Source organism: Podarcis vaucheri, assembly GCF_965113315.1.
Source record: "Podarcis vaucheri genome assembly, chromosome: 9".
NCBI classification, from domain to species: Eukaryota; Metazoa; Chordata; class Lepidosauria; order Squamata; family Lacertidae; genus Podarcis; species Podarcis vaucheri.
Window position 1 is genome coordinate 80,645,258 of NC_138767.1, and position 19,306 is coordinate 80,664,563.

At 48.2% G+C, this 19,306-nt stretch overlaps 1 protein-coding gene across 5 annotated transcripts in view; it reads left to right on the forward strand.

The window, feature by feature from the left end:
• The window catches only part of UBE2Q2 (ubiquitin conjugating enzyme E2 Q2), a 56,790-nt gene that overhangs the window by 11,810 nt on the left and 25,674 nt on the right, over positions 1-19,306 (forward strand). For 2 of the 5 annotated variants that reach the window (XM_082238403.1, XM_082238405.1), the window contains exons 2-6: positions 5,069-5,176; positions 10,409-10,513; positions 11,365-11,421; positions 12,323-12,460; positions 12,834-12,918. In XM_082238403.1, the coding sequence (XP_082094529.1) occupies positions 5,069-5,176; positions 10,409-10,513; positions 11,365-11,421; positions 12,323-12,460; positions 12,834-12,918 (493 nt within the window). The remainder of the gene's footprint in view (positions 1-5,068; positions 5,177-10,408; positions 10,514-11,364; positions 11,422-12,322; positions 12,461-12,833; positions 12,919-19,306) is intronic. The other 3 variants (XM_082238404.1, XM_082238406.1, XM_082238407.1) reach the window with 2 other exon arrangements.

The following is a 19,306-nucleotide window of genomic DNA, read 5'->3' on the forward strand; positions in this document are numbered from 1 at the left end:
TTAGACTCATTTTATGTCATGGGGTGTAATTCTAATGTTGTGTTTTTTTTTTCATGGCCAGTAAGGCATTTTGGGGCGTAGGACTACTGGCAGCAGCTGACCATCTGAGTGTTTACTGGCCCAGGGTGACTTGCATCATGATCACATAGCCAAAAGTTGAGGAATTAATCTTCTTCCTAAGAGGAGACTCCTGGAGGTAGTTTGTGTGAACCCAAAGGCTTGATAGTTTGTAGGCAGCACCAGTAGTACTATAGAGCTCGGAGTTGTAGTAATTTCCCTTCAGAGGTGTAAAGCAATCTGTAAAAGCTGCCTTGATTGTTTCTGCCCCTACTCCAAAAGAGATATTGGCATATTTACCTATACTTGTAGGAAGGGGAGATATTTTCTGCATTCTAAACCTCCTCTGTGGACTGGAGTAGGTATTATCAACTTTTTTTTTGGCTGAAGCCTCCGGGCCTCCATAGAACTGCACAGTGAAGAAATGCAGGTATTAAATGCACAGCTCTCTCCCCCGCCTCACTCCAAAGGAAGGAGTGGGCAATTGCTAGCTGATAATAAATACCCATTCATCCTGCCTCTCTTCCACAAGGGAGGGAAGCTAAAGGAGACTTACAGTGTTCACAGATTTTTATTTACAACAACAGTCATTTCCCATCCAAGCACAGACCAGACTCCATATACCTTCTGACCATAGTTCTAAATTGTCAGACACCCTAAATAGCTCCTGCTTCCTTCAACATGTTTTAATAAATAGCAAGCATCCTGAATCATGGCAGGAATCTTGCAAAATAAAAACTGGTGCCAAGCAACATGACCCATCTGCTTCTAATATAAACAGTGGAACTTGGTGCAACCTATGGCAAAAACTGCATGAATCTGTTCCCTTTTTGAAAACTGCAGACCGTCTTGTCTTTTGCTAAGACCTGTGCTAAGTGTTACATGCTTCCTTTAGAGGGTCAGCATTCAAGTAGCAGAAATCCAGTATTAAGGGAAACCAGGAACTCTTTGATCTAAAGGTGTGTAGAACTGTTGGTCATTAGGGATGTTTGTTTTAGAATATGCTAGTTTTGCAGAATAAACATGAGCTTTTGTTATGTCTTCAACGGGGTTTAGTTCTGATAAACAGCAGTTCATTTGTGACTGGGCTGTACAGGAACAACCTCTGTATAGATATTTCCCTGCACATAGGAAAGCATCTAAAACTCTTCTTTCTGATCTATTTATTCTTCTGTATGGAGGAGCATTTGATCATTTGGGTCCCCAGATCTGATATAATGTATCGCAGAAACAGATTTAGCACATCCATCTGCTGTTTGTGACAAACTTGACAGATGTTTATCATACATATAGTAGCAAGGGAGTGGGGGAAGCAAGTTCACCAACAAAGCAAGGAGAGACCTTCCTGTGCTTGGTCATAATCCATTTTCAGATAGGATTTTTTGAGGATACATAATTAAAATAAAAATTTTGAGGGCCAGAAAGCAACATTTCTGTGCACAAGAAGCTGCCCAGTAGCAGACCTATCTAGCTTGTCTGCTGCTGCTGCTCCCCAGAGTGTTAGACAGAGGCTGCCTTTGAAGATTTTGCAGATTACAAGCACTGAGAACAGTCCTGCTGACCTGGGATTCCCTGCTCCAGTTGCCACATCTCTCTGGAGACAATTGCTTTGTGTCCCAAGTGAGAAGCTATTGGTAGATCTTCCACTTCTAGCCGTTAAGACACTGTATGTTAGACCTTTACTAAGGGCCAAATTAGACATAAAGTGTGTGAATGCGTTTGATGCCTATTCTTTAGCTGCCAGGGAGTAGGGCCTAGGCAGCATTGGAGCCAGAGCAAGTGGGGTGGATGAGTTTAATTCTCCCTCCCTGACAAAAAGTGGCAGCTCTGAAGGTGCTGTTTGTGTGCAGTTTCAAGGGAGCAACCTTTTGTTGTTGGGACAGTGGAAATGTTGAACTTTTCTTCCTTCTCCCCTGTGCTCCCAGTCTGCATTCATTACATTCATGTCAGTCAGGCGTTGTGTCTGGTGTTCTCCCGAGCCTTCTCACTTTGGGGGGGGGGGTGCCAGTGTCCACAGACTAGCAAACAAGCCTCAAGAGTTGCATTATAAATGAGGGTGTGCCTGGATTGTCTCTTGAATGTGGTACAAAGCCAAGCTGCTTTGGTTTTTTTAAAAAACAAACAAATCTTATTTTAGGTTTGCATTGATTCTTTTCTTTTAGCATTAGGCCTGACATCTCATTTAAGAAGAGTGTGTGTATGTCTGAGATGACATACTTTTCTGATTGGAATTAGGGTTGTTTCTGAGTTCCTTCGAGATAGGTTAGTCCCATATCTTTTTAGCCACGCTTAACCTGTTCAGTTTTTATATAATTACTTACTGGAGTAATTAGTGGCTCAAGTATGGATTCTCCACCAACGAATTCTGTCTCTCCAGTGAAGGTTTATGTATGGAGAGTATTACCGTATTTTTCGCACCATAGGGCGCACCGGACCATAGGGCGCACCCAGTTTTTAGGGGGGGGGAATTCAAGGAAAAAAATCTTCCCCCCCCCGCAGCCCCAAAGAGCAGCATACAGGCTGCACACAACCTCTCCCTGCTGGAGGGGTTGCGTGCAGCTATGGATCAAGCCAAGGCAGCGAGCGGGATGGATTCTGCTCGCTGTTTTGGCTTCCCCTAGCCCCGTGCAGCCTCTCCCTCCCAGGAAAGGCTGCGTGGGGCTAAAGAATCCATAGCCCCGTGCAGCCTCTCCCTGCCGGAGGGGTTGCGCGCAGCTATGGAGGAAGCCAAGGCAGCGAGCGGGATGGATCCCGCTCGCTGTTTTGGCTTCCCCTTTAGCTCTGCCCCTTGGCGGAGGGGCTGCACAGGGCTTTCCTGGCTTTACTGGGAGGTGGGGGGATTCCCTCACCTCTCCCAAAAGCCCGCAGAAGCCGTGCAAACCCTTTAAAGTGATCACGGCTTCTCCTGGCTTTTCTGGGAGGTGGAGGGATTCCCCCACCTCCCGCAAAACCGGCAGAAGCCGCGCGCCCTTTAAAAGTGCTGCATGGCTTCTCCTGGCTTTCCTGGGAGGTGGGGGGATTCCCCCACCTCCCGCAAAACCGGCAGAAGCCGCGCGCACTTTAAAAGGGCTGCACGGCTTCTCCTGGCTTTCCTGGGAGGTGGGGGGATTCCCCCACCTCCCGCAAAACCGGCAGAAGCCGCGCGCACTTTAAAAGGGCTGCACGGCTTCTCCTGGCTTTTCTGGGAGGTGGGGGGATTCCCCCACCTCCCGCAAAACCGGCAGAAGCTGTGCGCACTTTAAAAGGGCTGCACGGCTTCTCCTGGCTTTTCTGGGAGGTGGGAGGATTCCCTCACCTCTCGCAAAAGCCCGCAGAAGCCGCGCAATCCCTTTAAAGAGATCGCGGCTTCTCCTGGCTTTTCTGGGAGGTGGGAGAAGGGACTGATGCCGCCAGTCAGTCCCTTCTCCCTCCTGTTGAAAAGCCCGCAAGAGCTCACGGAGCTTGTGTGCGGCTCTTGGGGGCTTTTCCCGCCTGCCTCCCCCCTGCATTCGTTCCATAGGACGCACACACATTTTCCCTTGCTTTTTAGGAGGGAAAAAGTGCGTCCTATGGTGCAAAAAATACGGTAATTAGCATTGGGGAGGGTGAGGAAAGAACAAGAGGGAGCTAATTATGCCTGAAAGCTTCATCTGAAATGGAAAGAAGTGTTACATTAATTATTCCTATAAGAAATTTGCTGCCGTGAAAGTAGCCACCTTCTGTGTTACCTTAGAAAAACCCTGTTAGGCTGAGGGGACAGTGTTTGGCCCAAGGCCCTTTGGGGAGCTTCATGGCTATCCAGTGATTTTAATTTGTTTCCAGCATCCAAACCTTTCACCAGCCCTGCCCTGCTCTGCTCTGGGATTCCTCATGCATTTATTAGTGCCATTTCTGAGCATAGGCTTGTAAATAACCACTCTTCTTGGGATGGGATGAGACCTTGGAGGAGGAGCTCCAAATGGAATGCATAGTCTCATTTCAAGTTGGAGTCAGCCCGCTTCAGGCTGGATCTGGGGTTCACTCCCTATCTCTGCTGCTGCTCTGCTTTCTTTTACAGACCCTCCCCTCCCCTGCTGGAGGGGAAAGGCTTCACCTTGGGGAAGTAGGCAAGAAGCGGTAGAGGGCTCACTGACACAGTTCTGAGTATTGTACCAGCCAGACGACAAGGAGTGAAGCAGGCACAGTTTTCACTCTTGCTCATTCTCACTAAACCATAGTTTGACTTAGCTTTATGTGCAAACTGAGCTGGAGGCAAGGCCTGTGTGGTACAGTGGTTAACAATATCAAACTAGGTTGAAATCCTCACTCTGTTCTGAAGCTCACTGGGTTACCTCAGGCCAACCTACTTCACAGAATTGTTGTGAGGCTAAAATTAGGAAGGGGAATGTGTTCACAGTTCTTACCTCTTTGGCGGGGGATAACGATGCATGGAGCACCCATTTTTGGCTAGGACAATGGGGCTCCTGGTGTTCACTGGTATGCTCAAAAAGCCAATGGAGGGGTTGCACATCTCAAATTGGCCAGACGCAAACTGCTTCCTGCTGACTAGCAGGAACACTTACCTTCTGATTTTGGCGACAAATTACTATGATATGTAGGCAGGCAATTTTCCACACACACCCTTTGGCTAGTGGCTCATGTGAACATAATTTGCACAACTGTCTTAGTGACCCTTTCCTAGAAGAAAGTGGTTGTACCCTCAGAAAAAGAAGGAAAAGTTGAGATGGCGGTTGAAGAAGTTGGTGCTTTTTCTTTTCAGGCAATTAGTTAAATCTTCATAGCCAAGTGTGCTCCCTGCTTTGGAAAACAGTTGCCCACTCTACATAATTGACTTTCTGTGTCTGTCTGGAGTTGAGATGGGGAGCTGCAGAGGTCTGCTTTATTGGTTTTTTAAAAAGCATTCTTTCTCTCACCTTGATAATGGGACATACTTTATATTTTAACAAGTGCAGTTCTCCAGAAGCTTTGAAATATGAATGTGTAGTTCAGGCATAATACTTACTTACTTACTTACTTACTTATTTATTTAAAGCAGGAGTCTTATCCCTCTTCATCGCCAATATGGTTCGTGGACTCAGATGACCCCAACTTGACTTCAGTTTTGGAGCGTTTAGATGATATTAAAAAGAGCAATACTCTGGTAAGTGATCACCTGTCCTCCTTTGCTTAATCTGGCATTTGGTTATGAACTAGGTATTAGGTCAGAATCCCACAGCCATGCCATTGTTTGGTGGTGCCTTTTTTGTTTTAAGGAAAAATATTGCTTGTGGTTTCACAAGTGGCACCAGCTGGCCATCTAAAAATATTTGATCTAGAATAGTGTCTCTTTCAGTTTGCAGAAACCATTTATTCACAGCAAAGGCTCATGCAGGGTAACTACCACAAATGTTTTAGCAATTGCAAAAAGCAGAAGCCAAAAAAACAAGTGTGCTTTGCATGGAAAGGGGGGCATGTTATAAATAACAAAATTGTCCATTTGTATGGGAGAAAGCAGGTGGGATTTTTCATGCTTTCCTGTCAAAAATAATTTCTAGATATTGTGACAGTACCTCTTAACACATAGTGCCAAAACTGAAACTAGCGCTGCCCTCTTTTCTTATCATAGCTGGCTGTATTATGACTTGCAAGGAGGAGAAGAAGAGCTTCAGAGTGTGATTCTTTCATGCTGCTTTCTCTGACCCTGTTCCCTCCAGTTGTTGTGGGACTGCAGCTCTCATTGGCCCCAGCTAGCATGACCATGGAGGGCATCAGGTTCATAGAATCATAGAGTTGGAAGAGACCACAAGGGCCATCGAGTCCAACCCCCTGCCAAGCAGGAAACACCATCAGAGCACTCCTGACATATGGTTGTCAAGCCTCTGCTTAAAGACCTCCAAAGAAGGAGACTCCACCACACTCCTTGGCAGCAAATTCCACTGTCGAACAGCTCTTACTGTCAGGAACTTCTTCCTAATGTTTAGGTGGAATCTTCTTTCTTGTAGTTTGGATCCATTGCTCCGTGTCCGCTTCTCTGGAGCAGCAGAAAACAACCTTTCTCCCTCCTCTATTTGACATCCTTTTATATATATATTTGAGGTCTGGGAAAGGCTTCTTCAAGACATCATGGTGGTTTCTTGTATTTAGTTTTAAAGCTACCCTGCCTTTACACGTGACCAAAGCAGAGGGCTGAAGTCCTACTAGGCTTTCCAATGTATGTATTTCTACCACCAATTCTTGAAATCAAATTGGGGGTGTTAACCAAGGGGCAATTCATAATATGCACTACTGGGAAATAATTTTTCTTCCTAGCCAAAATTCTTGGCTTGTGGGACTGCCGTCTTCTGGATGCAAAGCCCAAGCCACCTTCTTGGCAGCCGTGATTTGATGCTACAGTCCCAAAAATCTTAACCATGGGAATTCTGGAGCAGCAGTAGAATGGTAGAGCATCTAGAAACAGGTGTTGCTGCTGCTTCCCTTGCTTGGCTGCTTTTAGGAAGGAGACAGTTGTCCTGTTCAGGTTGTCTTCTGATGCTTTGGATTAGTGTTCCAGTTGATATCATTTACACGTGCCTGTTGGTGAGGATGTGAGAGAGAGAGAGAGTGTAAGAGTCTAAGCAGAGCTGGCAGTGTGTTGGAGTTGATCACAAGTTATAATAAAAAGAAGTATAGCAATAATAGCATTCCAGAAAGAAGGTTACAACTGGAAAATCTATTAAATGATATTTAGTATTTATTGGCAAACTCCTTCATGATTTAATTTTGTTCCAACACATCAAGAAGGCTCTCCGGCTGCTCATGAGCATAGATTCGGTTTTCCTGGAGTCTCTTGTAATGAGCAATGTTTACCATTCTCAGGGTTTGCCAAGCACTGTGAAGCCAGTTAAGCTGAAAACATTTGAGACACATCCTGCTTCATAGTATCCTGAATTGTCTATAGATCCACAGCAACGTAGTACAGTGGTGCCTCGCAAGACGAAAAGAATTCGTTCCGCGAGTCTTTTCATCTTGCGATGTTTTTCGTCTTGCGAAGCACGGTCCGTCGCAACTGCGCCTCTTCAAGCGGCTTTTTAAAAAAAGCGCAAGACGTTTTCGTCTTGCGAAGCAAGCCCATAGGGAAATTCGTCTAGCGAAGCAACGCAAAAATGGAAAACCCTTTCGTCTAGCGAGTTTTTCGTCTTGCGAGGCATTCGACTTGCGGGGCACCACTGTAGTACCAAATGTTACTCTCACTCTTACTCTGCACTACTGGAGTTTAAACACTTTTGGTTAAACATTTTCCAGTCTGTAACTGCTTCATACTGCATCTTAAATCTGAACTGTGGACTATTGATAAGTGTAACATGTTTTAGACCAATGTATACAGTATTGTGTAGGACATCTAATGCTAATGTGTAGATGTGACATCAGAGTTCATGTGTCCATTGCCAGGCAGGTGGGATAGGCTGTTCTAAAAATGAGATGTTGGGACATCTGCTTAAGTTTCTTGATGCATATTTTGAATAAGAATAGATTACAAAAATCAAAGGGTCTGGACTAGACTCATTCTGTTAGGCCTTGCAGCTTCAGATGAGTTGGAAAGAGTCCTGATGCAGCAGCAAGCTCATCTGGAAAGTTGTGTTTTCAGAAACAGTTCCAAGAAAGATAACTATAACATTTTGGCATTATTATCCCAGATTCGCTGTGTTGGACCTGTACTAGTTCTGCCTCTTTCAAGGCTGCCTGGGAGGTAGCTGGTTCCAAATAGGAGCAAGCGACACTGTTCATTCCTACCCATGAGTGCATTATGCTTTCTGCATCCAACAATTCTATGCTTGTTTCCTAGCCTGTGGCTTCATCTGCTGCTTAATAGCATCCCAAAATAGAGCCACATTTCCTGGTTATCTAAGGTTGCTGGGCAGGGAAGGATGTGACCAACTTTCTACGACATGAGTTTGTAGCTCAAACTGGGGCCTTAACTAGTTCTGCTTCTGTAAGCCAAGCATGTTACCTTCCCAAGCAAGTGTTGGTAGAGGCCTTGCCTTGACCTAGAGATCCAGAAGCTATAATTCTCCCTCCTCCGTCTACCATGCTCTGCATACAGTCATACCTTGGAAGTCGAATGCAATACGTTCCGGAAGTCCGTTTGACTTCCAAAACATTTGAAAACCAAATCACGGCTTCGCCAATCAGAAGCCATGGAAGCCCCGTCAAACGTTCAGGTTCGAAAAGAACATTCGCAAACCAGAACAATCATTTCTGGGTTTGCGGCGTTCAGGAGCCAAAACGTCCAAGTTTCAGGGGGTTCGACAACCAAGGTACAACTGTACTCAAATTTAGTTAATTTGCCCGCTAGAATCTATGCTATAGTTAAAATCTACTGAGGGGGACTGTTTGGGTTGCAGAAGCTAGTGCCTTCTGTTGGTTGCTTAAGCATTTAACAGTAGCTGGTCATTATTTCTCCACAGTAAAAATGAGGAGTTGAAACCTGCTCACTCTTATTTAAAAAGGAGCTTCAGGTGCTTGGGAAAACAGTGGCACTGCACGACGAAGCCAGACTTGACATGGGGTCTTATGGATGCCACTAAATCTGTCTTGTTGTTTAATGCGCTAATCCTAAAGAAGTCTGAAAAACCTTGAAAGTAAATCATACTGGATACAGTGGGATAGAACTATCTAGTAAGCATGCTTAGGGTTGCAGCTTTAACATTCATAAAGAATTACACAGTAAGTGCTGTACATTTTGCTCAAACAAAAATCTGCAAATCGGTCTAATAGATCTTTCATTGACACTTCCACGCTGAATGTGCCATTCCTAAGCCTGTCTTTGAATGGAGGGGTATTTAAAGGGAAACAGCATTTTGCAGGCTAAAAATAGTATCCTATGGGCTCTGAGCAGGGTGTCAAGAAGCAAAACACTGATGTATTGCCGGAGATCCATAGGTGGTCCCAGGTCCCAGCTGTTAATCTGTGCTACCATAGGTGCAAAACTCAGGTTACATGTAGCTTATTGGGAGACAAAATTCTGTCTGTTTTGGGCTGCCGCCAGCAAATGGACCCTCTCCTCTTGCCCTTAAGGTAAAGGTAAAGGGACCCCTGACCATTAGGTCCAGTCGTGACCGACTCTGGGGTTGCGACGATCATCTCGCTTTATTGGCCGAGGGAGCCGGCGAACAGCTTCCGGGTCATGTGGCCAGCATGACTAAGCCGCTTCTGGCAAACCAGAGCAGCGCATGGAAACGCCATTTACCTTCCTGCCGGAGCGGTACCTATTTATCTACGTGCACTTTGACGGGCTTTCGAACTGCTAGGTTGGCAGGAGCAGGGACTGAGCAACAGGAGCTCACCCCGTCGTGGGGATTCGAACCGCCGACCTTCTGATTGGCAGGTCCTAGGCTCTGTGGTTTAACCCGCAGCGCCACCCGCATCCCTCTTGCCCTTAACACTTGATAAAAACTAGGATTTGTGTGTATGTGGTAAATGTAAAAGCACTTAAGGCCCAGATGAATAGGTGCTTTGAGTGTGTGTGTAAAAGTGGTAATTTTCATAGGGCTGGAAGGAAGTGCAATTGCCAGTCCAAGGCAGAATGCTCTGCAGAGCAGGACACCTGATCCGGGCAGCAAAGGGCTGGAGTAAGCAAGGTGTTCCATTTCCAGGGTCTTGCAGGACAGGTGGGTCCGGATGGCACAAGCCACAGAGAAAATTTATTCCTGGTACCAAATATTCTGTCAGACACCGAATTTCTATAAATTTATTTCTGTAAACAAACTAGATGTTTGTTAGTTTTTGAAGCATATGCCTAATGATTCTGTCTGTTGCGGTGCAGTTAAGACTAGGGCTGGGTGATGTCTGGTTTTCAACATCATGATATATCAGCAGCTGAATACTGAAATATGCTGATATATCACAATGTCTGCAAAGCCATTGCCTTGAGTCCTAACCTCCAAAGCAGGAGAAAACAAGCATGCTCCCTCTTCCCTATGACAGTCCTTGAGATATTTGAAGATAGCTAACATATCTCCTCTCAGTCTCCTGTGCGTATGGAACTCTGATACATCATGGAGAAGGGTTCACGCGAATCCTTGTCTCTGATGTGCACGCTTCAATGCTCAGGGTATGTGCTTTCAATTGAGCAGTTCCTCCAGGTGGTGCTGGCAGGTCAAGAGGACCGTCCTGCGTGCCCTCCCAGAATAGCTGGATAGATACAAGATGGAGGCTGTTGCTTTATTAATCTGAGTACCAGGAAATCTAAGACTTAACAATTTATAGCCTTTGTATATTATAGGGTATATTATAGTCATTTGTTTAAGAGGTGGGTATCCTCTTTGTTGGGCACAGGATTCAGGGCACAGCACGGCAAACTTTCATTCAAATAGAACGTGAGAACAAACCATTCACCATTTTACTTGTTTTGTAGCTTCTCCAACAATTGAAACGATTGATATGCGACCTCTGCAGACTATATAATCTTCCTCAGCATCCTGATGTTGAAATGTTAGATCAACCATTGCCGACCGGCCAGGTAAATCCTAATGTTCCTCTGACTCACAGGTGCTAATGGGTCTGCTTGATGTTTGGGCTGTGGGCACAGATTGTTGAACCTCCCTTAAGCATGCTGCTGACCAGACATAGGAGTGCAACACGGGTTATTTTTTGTGGTGTGTAAAGGTGACTAATTCAAAAAATCATTTCTATGCAGAGCAAGTGGTACTCATTGTCTTGTTAAGGAAAACAACATTCCTCATTGTTTGAGATGAGTATTGTGTTTATCTTTGTGATGGAACAAAGCAGGGTAGGCTTATAAAGAACTTTTAGGTTCTGCTGCTTAGTCAGTTCCAGTGAGGGCGAAGCTTTCCTATCTTCTTGTTCCTCCCTTACATGCAAGATGCTTACTCTCCTCCAGCTTTAAGAAGCTCACTGTGGCCTTCGTAGTGCTGCCTCATTGAGAATTTAATCTCTCGCCACTAGACACCTCTCTGTTTCTAATGTTTTTTCCAAAACTGATAGTTCTTTATCAAAGTGCAGTCAGTGTGTGCATATGTTTGCATCTTTGTGTGTGCTTCTTTATAGCTCATAAGCTCAATTCCTATTTTCAGTAATGGTGTTTAGCATTTGTAACATGCTTTTGAGTGTTCAAAGCATATCATGTGCATTATCTTGTAAACCCTACGGGACGAAACCTCCCTGAAAAGTGAGTGTTGCTATTGGGAATGGGGTGCTCAAGCTAGCATGTGTTGTGGCCATCTAGTGAGATTATAGCAGAGGTCAAATTTAAATTTACTCAGCCTCTTGGCCGCTAGCATACTTTTTCTTTTCTTTCTTTTTTAAACTGAAAGTGATAGTAACAAAGAATCTGATTTTGTTATGTTCCAGAATGGGACAACGGAAGAGGTTACATCAGAAGAAGAGGAGGAGGAAGATATGGGTGAAGTATGTGTGTGTGCGCATCTGTGCATGCACATCTGTGCATGCACGTGCATGCTTTCCTTGTAGTAGTAGTAGTAGTAGTATAAATAAATAAATAAATAAATAAATATTTTTTGTATTTGCATCCTGCCCATCTGGCTGGGTTTCCCCAGCCACTGCTCCCAATTGAATATTAAAAACACAATACAGCATTAAACATTAAAAACTTCCCTAAACATGGCTGCCTTCAGATGTCTTTTAAAAGTAGGATAGTTGCTTATTTGCTTGACAACTGATGGGAAGGTGTTCCACAGGGCAGGCGCCACTACTGAGAAGGCCCTTTGCCTGGATCCCTGTAACCTCAATTCTCGCAGGGAGGGAACCGCCAGAAGGCCCTCAGAGCTGGACCTCAGTGTCTTTGTTATTCTTATTCCGGCTTCTTGAATCTGTCTAGGGAAGGAGGAGTGGAAACCATGGGGAACCAATTGAAATGTTACCAAGATCTGCCCTCCTACACTTCAATAACCCTTCTGTGTGCAATCCTTATCCCACCCAAACAGCATTGTGCATCTCTGTCTGACTGCCAGGGACCCTGCAGTAGAGCTTCCCTTCGCTCCTGTGCCCTCTCCTCCCTGTGTGCATATTCCTGAGATAACTGGGTTCAAAGCAACGGGGGCTTCTGCTTCCCTTTCACTTGAGCCAATAGTGCACATTTAGGGCAGGGTGAGAGAAACAGCCATGAAGTCTCAATTGCTTTTGTAAGCATTTTGCCAATGAGATACACCCGCATTTTTGCCCTTGCTTGTGTTCTCCCACATCCCTGCCCTGTATGAGAAACCCTGACTGATGCAAAGCACTAAGGCACATGAATTTTGCTTTTGTTGGCCTTGTTCTTCTTAAGTAGTATAGTAATTTTGTCTTGTAGGATATTGATCTGGATCATTATGATATGAAGGAGGAAGAACCTGTTGATGGAAAGAAGACAGAGGATGATGGCATTGAGAAAGAGAACCTGGCAATCCTAGAAAAAATCCGAAAGAGTCAAAGGCAAGACCACCTAAATGTAAGAGGCAATTAAACAAATAAGAGCATGCTGTAGAATGCATACAGCATTTCATTTTCTGCACCGTTTCTTGCAGGAATGTATGTACTTTTAACACACTTCCGTAAATTTCATAGCTATATTGGGAGTTATGCTTTCTGTGTATGCACTTACTCTGCTTATACATATAGAAAGAATTTAAATCACTTTACCAAAAATGTACTGTTTTTTCTACCTTCCAACTTGTTAAATATTTAAAATTAGTATCCTAAATGATTGTGCCAATTTTGCAATATTGATCATTGGTAGCCTTCTTTTAAACAGCCTTTTAATGGCCCTGGTACTGTTCTTTTAAAAGTTTTATCAAATCAAGCTACCCTTAACTTATTTTTAGGGTGCAGTCTCTGGGTCTGTCCAGGCTTCAGATCGACTTATGAAAGAACTCAGGGATATCTATAGGTCGCAGAGTTACAAGTCAGGTAAGTATCTGCATCTTTTATGAGCAAAATCATAACATTCCATTCTGATCTGGGCTACGATATGCAAAATTAAGACTGCAATCTTATATAATGTATGGCAGGGGTGGCCATTGTGGTGCCTTCTAGATGTTTTTGCCTACAGCTGCCATGGGCCAGCTGACTGGGGCTATTGGGAGTTGGAGTTCAAAACATCTGGAGGGTGTCAGGGTGGCTACACTTGATGTATAGTATACTTGCTTGTGCTGAACTATCTGGGACATAGCTATGAGTAGACATGCATAGATTTCCATTGTAAATGTGCCCAAATCTGAAACTGAGTAAGTGGCTTGTTTTGCCTTCTTTTCTAGTGTCTGTGCTATCAAATTCTGAGCTATTCCTCTGTTGCACTCAGTTCAGCATTCATACTTTTAAGAATTTTTTTTAATGAAATTATAAACGTTGTGCACTTTTTCAAAGTGTTGCAGGTGAAATACTAAACAACCATCAAACAGTTTGAAATCTGTGTTAAGTAAAGAAAGCACAAATACCCTCAAATTTCACAGTCCCGTCCACCAGTCACAGGACTCCCTCTCTGAATCAAAAATCAATTGCAAATTCCCACACAGAAAGAAAGTGTGGGAAACCCCAGCTTTTATCTGTAGAGTGTAATATCTAGTCTGTCTCAGTATTTGCTTACAAATGGCCTGGCCTTGAAAATGCTTTTCCTGAGAAAACCATTTTCTCTGTCTCTCTCTCTCGTTAATCAAATCACAGTTGACAGTTTACTCTCCCAGTTTACCAGAAAGTCCTTGTGTTGCAGTCCTAGTATGTACTCCACATTCTGCAGGTCTAAATCACCAGTTGATTTCCTCCACCTCTCATGGCTGCTGCATATTTTTAAAGGCAGCACTCCCTAACTTTGCGTATTGTCAGAGCTGCTACCAGGTCCCAGCTCACATAGGACCACGCCACACAGCGTCCACTTTAAAAGAGTCTTTATTGAGTTACAGGTTTCATTTCCGAACTGCAGCGTGCAGCTCTACACCTTCTGCTCTAGGTCGGCGAAGACCCGTCTGAGTCCCCGCCTCTTGCACACCAGCTTAATACCCTAGCCTTGCTCCACCTCCTTCGCCTCTCCCTACGTCTCTGGGTCCTTCTGCCCCCCTGGGCCTCCTCCCTTCTACTCTCCTCTGACGCTGACCCCCCTGATCCTTCTGCCTCCTTGCGGCGGGCTTTAGGACCTGGCTCACTCTCCGGGCTGCTTACTGCTCCAGCTTCCGCTGCATTTGAACTTGGCGCGCGCGCCCAACTCTCTACTTTCCTCTTGACCGTTGCCTCGCTCTCTGAGGAGGGCGTGACCACCCCTGACTCGTGCCCTCCCTCCTGCTGACAGCCTCCGGAACCCGATGCCTGGCTACCTTCCTCCCTGCTGCTCTCAGTCTTGAGCGTGGGTCCCGACTTCCAGCTGCTGCCGCCCTCAGTTATGAGCGTGGGTCCCGACTTCCAGCTGCTGCTCTCTGAATCTCCTCTGTTCCCTTCCTCCTGGGGTGTCCCCCCGGATCCCCCCCTTGCTCTGCTCACTGGGGCTCCCTTTTGGGAGTCCTCTGACTCACTGCTTAGGCTTGGAGATCTCGGGTCGTCATCATCACTCATTCTCCCTTCGGCTTCCTCCCCCTCGCTCTCTGTTTCCACCCTTCTCTGCGTCTCTGCTTCTGAACCCCTGACATCCATCCCCCCCTCGAAGCCCCCCCTTCCCCCCTCCCCGCTGTCAGGTGTGGGTGCTGGGCGCTCCATCATCATGGGAGGGAATGCTGGATACAGGTCGCTCCCCGGGGGTGGCCGCCAACTGAAGACCTCCGAGTCTTCCCCCTCGCGGTCGTCGACGTTGACTTGTTGCTCTTCCATCTCTGTACCGCCGTGCTCGAACCCGAGGTCCTCCCCGAACACGTCCATGTCAGTCTCTGCGTCGGTCGCTCGACCTGGCATCTCCAGCCACTTCCTGCGCCATCGCTCCTCCGGTCGATCGTCCCACCAATACGAGTTGCCTGATGCCGAACCTGCCGGTGAACCTTCTGGGGAACGGGTGCTCCGTGCGGGTTCCCCTTCTGAGTCGAATCCATGGAACGTGCTGGAAGAAAGTGTGGGTGTGAACAACCAGTCGTCGAAGAAGCTCGCTGGCATGGGTTTGTGTGGGAAGAGGGCATGAAACTCGTCCTTGAGCAGGGGTTCCTCCAAGGCGTAGTCTGGTACCCAGCTATTGGCGCTGGCCCGGGTGCCCTCTCTGGCTAAGAGGTATTCGACTCCCTCTTCCCCCCATCTGGAGTCCAAAATCTCCGTGACCTCGTTGATGTGGTCCTGGTGCTTCACCTCCCGCGTCTCCGTCCGTTCCCGGAGCGGACTTGGCGCCGTCCCTGGCTCCTGGAACCTGTGAGGTGCCTTGTAGGGAGTGAGCACCGACCTGTGGAACACCGGATGCATTCTGGAACCCTCCGGCAGCGCCAGTCGGAAGGCTACCGGGTTGATCTGCGCTTCGACTTGGTACGGACCGATCTGCTTGTGCCCCAACTTCTTCTTGGCAAGCGACCTGGTCGGCACTGCGTGGGCTGCCAACCAGACCCAGTCTCCCACTTGGATCACTTCGCCAACCCGCCTGTGCTTGTCAGCTTGCACCTTGTAGGCGTGCTTAGCTAGCTCCAGCTGCCGTCTGAGTTGATCGTGGACCGCCTGCAGCTCTGACGCGAACGCGTCCGCCGTCTGTGGTTCTCCTTCCCCCACTCTCTCCAGTCCCGGGAAGGTTCTGGGATTCCTCCCATTGTTGGCAAAGAACGGCGTCACTCCTGTGGACACGTGCTTCGTGTTGTTATAAGCGAACTCGGCTAGCGGCAGGTAATCCACCCACGTCGCAGGCTGTTGATTGGCATAGCATCTCAGGTACTGCTGCATGATGGCATTGACCCTCTCTGCTTGCCCGTTGGTCTGCGGGTGTCTTGCTGATGCCAGATTGACCTTGACATTTAGAAAACCCATCAGCTTCTGCCAGAAAGACGAGATGAACTGGCGTCCGCGGTCGGACAGGATAGACCGTGGCAGGCCATGCACTTTGAACACGTGATCTATGAACAGTTTGGCGGTTTGTTCCGCCGTGGCCACCTTCGCACACGGAATGAAATGTGCCATCTTGGTGAACAAGTCCACCACCACTAGCACAGCTGTCTTGCCTCTCGAGTTGGGTAAATCCGTCACAAAGTCCAGGGCCACCCTCTCCCACGGTTCAAACGGTGTCTGCAGCGGTTCTAACAGTCCCGCCGGTGGTCTGTGTACCGGCTTGGCCCTCTGGCAGGTGTCGCACCTCGCGACGTAGTCCGCGACCTCTCCTCTCAGCCTGGGCCACCAGAAGTCTCTCGCGACTAATTCCATCGTTTTCTCTGTGCCAAAGTGACCGGCCGTGGGTGCGTCGTGCAACTGTTGCAGTACCTTGGCGCGAAGGTCGTCTCCTGGTACATAGACAGCCCCTTTGCGTAGGAGCAAGCCGTCCCGCACCTGGAACTCGTCCGTGGTAGCCGTGCCTCTGAGCAGTTCCGCCATCTTGTCTTGCGCGAATGAGTCGTCCCGCAATGCACGTCGCACCGCATCCAGGTCTACTGTAGCTGAGGCACACGCCCACGCCGTCGGTGCGAAGATGTGCATGGCCGCCGCTGGCGTCACCTCTTCTAGGTATTGCGGTTTTCGGGACAGTGCATCCGCCATGATGTTGGTGTCGCCTGGGACGTACTCTATTCGGAAATTGAAGTCAGCAAAGAACTCCGCCCAACGTATCTGCCTCTGGTTCAGGAACTGAGCCGTGCGCCAGTGCTCCAGATTCTTGTGGTCCGTGCAGACCTGCACCGTGTGCTTGGCGCCGATTAGGAAGTGCCTCCACGCCTTGAAAGCTGCATGAATGGCCAGCAACTCCCTGTCCCAGATGGTGTAGTTCTGCTCCGACTTGCTGAGCTTTCTGGAGTAGAACGCTCCCGGCCGCCACACCCCCTGCGGGTCTCGCTGCAGCAGGACAGCTCCCACGGCTCTGTCTGACGCGTCTGTCTCTACCCTCAACGGTTTACTGGGGTCGATATGCAGCAGTTGCTTCTCCGATGCGAAGAGATGCTTGAGCGCTTGAAAGGACTGTTCCGCCTGCTCCGTCCAGATGAATTTCTTTTTTTTGGAGCTGAGCGTGTCCGTAATTGCTGCCGTCTGCATCGCGAACCCCTTGATAAACTTGCGATAGAAGTTGGCGAAGCCGACAAACCGCTGGACCTCCTTCCGGTTGCGCGGGCTTTTCCAATCCAATACCGCACGAACCTTGGTGCTGTCCATGGCTATCCCCTTGTCCGACAACTTGTATCCCAGGAAATCCACCTCCGTCGTGTCGAACTGGCACTTCTCCAGCTTGGCGTACAGTCTATGTTGTTGCAACCTGCTGAGCACCTCCCTCACGTCTCGGTCGTGAGCTTGCTGCGAGTCAGAGAAAATCAGGATGTCATCCAGGAAGCAGACGCATGTCTTGTAGAGGAGTCCCTCCAACACGTGATGCATAAAAGCTTGAAAACAGTGAGAGCCATTTTGTAATCCAAAGGGCATAACTCTGTATTCGTAGGTGCCCAGCGGTGTGAACATGGCCGTCTTCCACTCATCGCCCTCCCGCATGCGGATGAGATTGTACGCCCCTCGCAGGTCCAACTTGGTGAACACGCGTCCCTTGCGCACCGTCGCGAGGAGGTCGTCAATCCTGGGCATGGGGTAATCAGACGGTTTGGTCATCTGGTTCAAAAGGCGGTAGTCCACAACTAGTCTTTTTTGGGGCGTGTCTTTCTTTTTCACGAAGAAAACGGGACTGCCCCCCACTGCCTTGGACTCTCGGATGAAGCCACGCTCCAGATTATGCTCGATGAACTGTTTGAGTTCCTGCATTTCATCTTCAGACATGGAGTATAGCCGCCCCTTCGGCAGCGTCGCCCCCGGTAGGAGGTCAATCTTGCAGTCATATGGCCGGTGAGGGGGTAGCTTGTCCGCCTCCTTCTCGCAGAAGACCTCCAAAAAGCTCGCGTATTTGTGGGGGACCGCTTGCAACGTTCCCAACTGCAGTTGTGATTCCTCCTCCTCTCCCTCCCGTCGGGGCAGGATGCAGTGTTCTGCGCAATAAGAGGAGCCGAAGATCAGTTGTCTCTGGTACCAAGCCAGTGTCGGACTGTGCCTGTCCAGCCAACTCATGCCCAACACAATGGGCGTGTCCGACAGTTGGGTGACATTAAAACTGATGACTTCCCTGTGGTTGCCAAGGCGCATCACCATCGGTGGCGTCTGCTTCACCACCTGCCCCCCTAGCAACTCTCTGCCATCCACTGTGACGACTTGCAGGGGCAGAGTGGCAGGTAATAGCTGTATAGCGTGCTGCTCCACAAAGCTCTGCGCTATAAAGTCTGCGTTGCTTCCAGAATCCACAGAAAGCGGCACTTCGATAGTGACGCCGTCGGGTAGCTGGAGAGATGCTGTGAGCTGCACTACTGGTTTGGGTGGGAGGGGATCCGTGGGTCGCAAGATTGCTGGGGACTGCTTCACAGATGCGTCTGGCTGGGCCCCAGTGCCTCCGTCTCCAGCCAGACATTGTCGTTTCCCTGCTGTGGTTCTCCTTGCTGCGTTGCTGCAGTCACCATTGCTGAGGCTGCAGTGTGCTTGTGGAGCCTCCGGGGACACTCCTTCGCCAAATGGCCTGGATCCTCGCAGATGTAACACTTCCTGTTCCCTCTAGGAGGCTTCGCTTTCACTGCTGCCGGTGCTAGGGCTCTGGCTGCTGACTGAGCCCTTGCACCTCCAACCTCCATCGGTTCCCCTCCCCCTCCTGGCGGAGGTGTGGATTGCGCACGCGCTGCTTCCCTCGGAACGAAAGAGAAACTTCTCGCTGCTTCGCGCCCTCCACGTCCTTCATCTCTGCACCATGGACGTTCTTCCAGCCTCACCCCCACAGTCAGCGCCCTTTGGACCACCTCCTGCGTGCTTCGGGGCCTCTCCCCCCTTGCAATTTCATCCTTAACCGCTGAACTTAGACCCTCCCAGAAGAGGTCTCTGACAGGGGGCGAATCCCGATCCCATTCTAAAACACTGACCAGCGCAAAAAATCGGGCGTGATACTGCCGGACGCTCGCCCTCCCTTGTTTTAGTCCATGAATCTCCCGTCTGGCAAGATCCACATCAATAGTAGACAAAAAACACGCATCCATCGCTTTGATAAAGGCATCTGCATTCTGAAGCGCCGGATCTTTATCCCTCCACAAATTGCGTAGCCAGGCTTTGGCATCCCCATGCAAATGGGACAATATGAACCCCACCTTCTCTTCCTCATCTCTAAAGTCTTTTGCCAGCAGTTGCAGTGCGC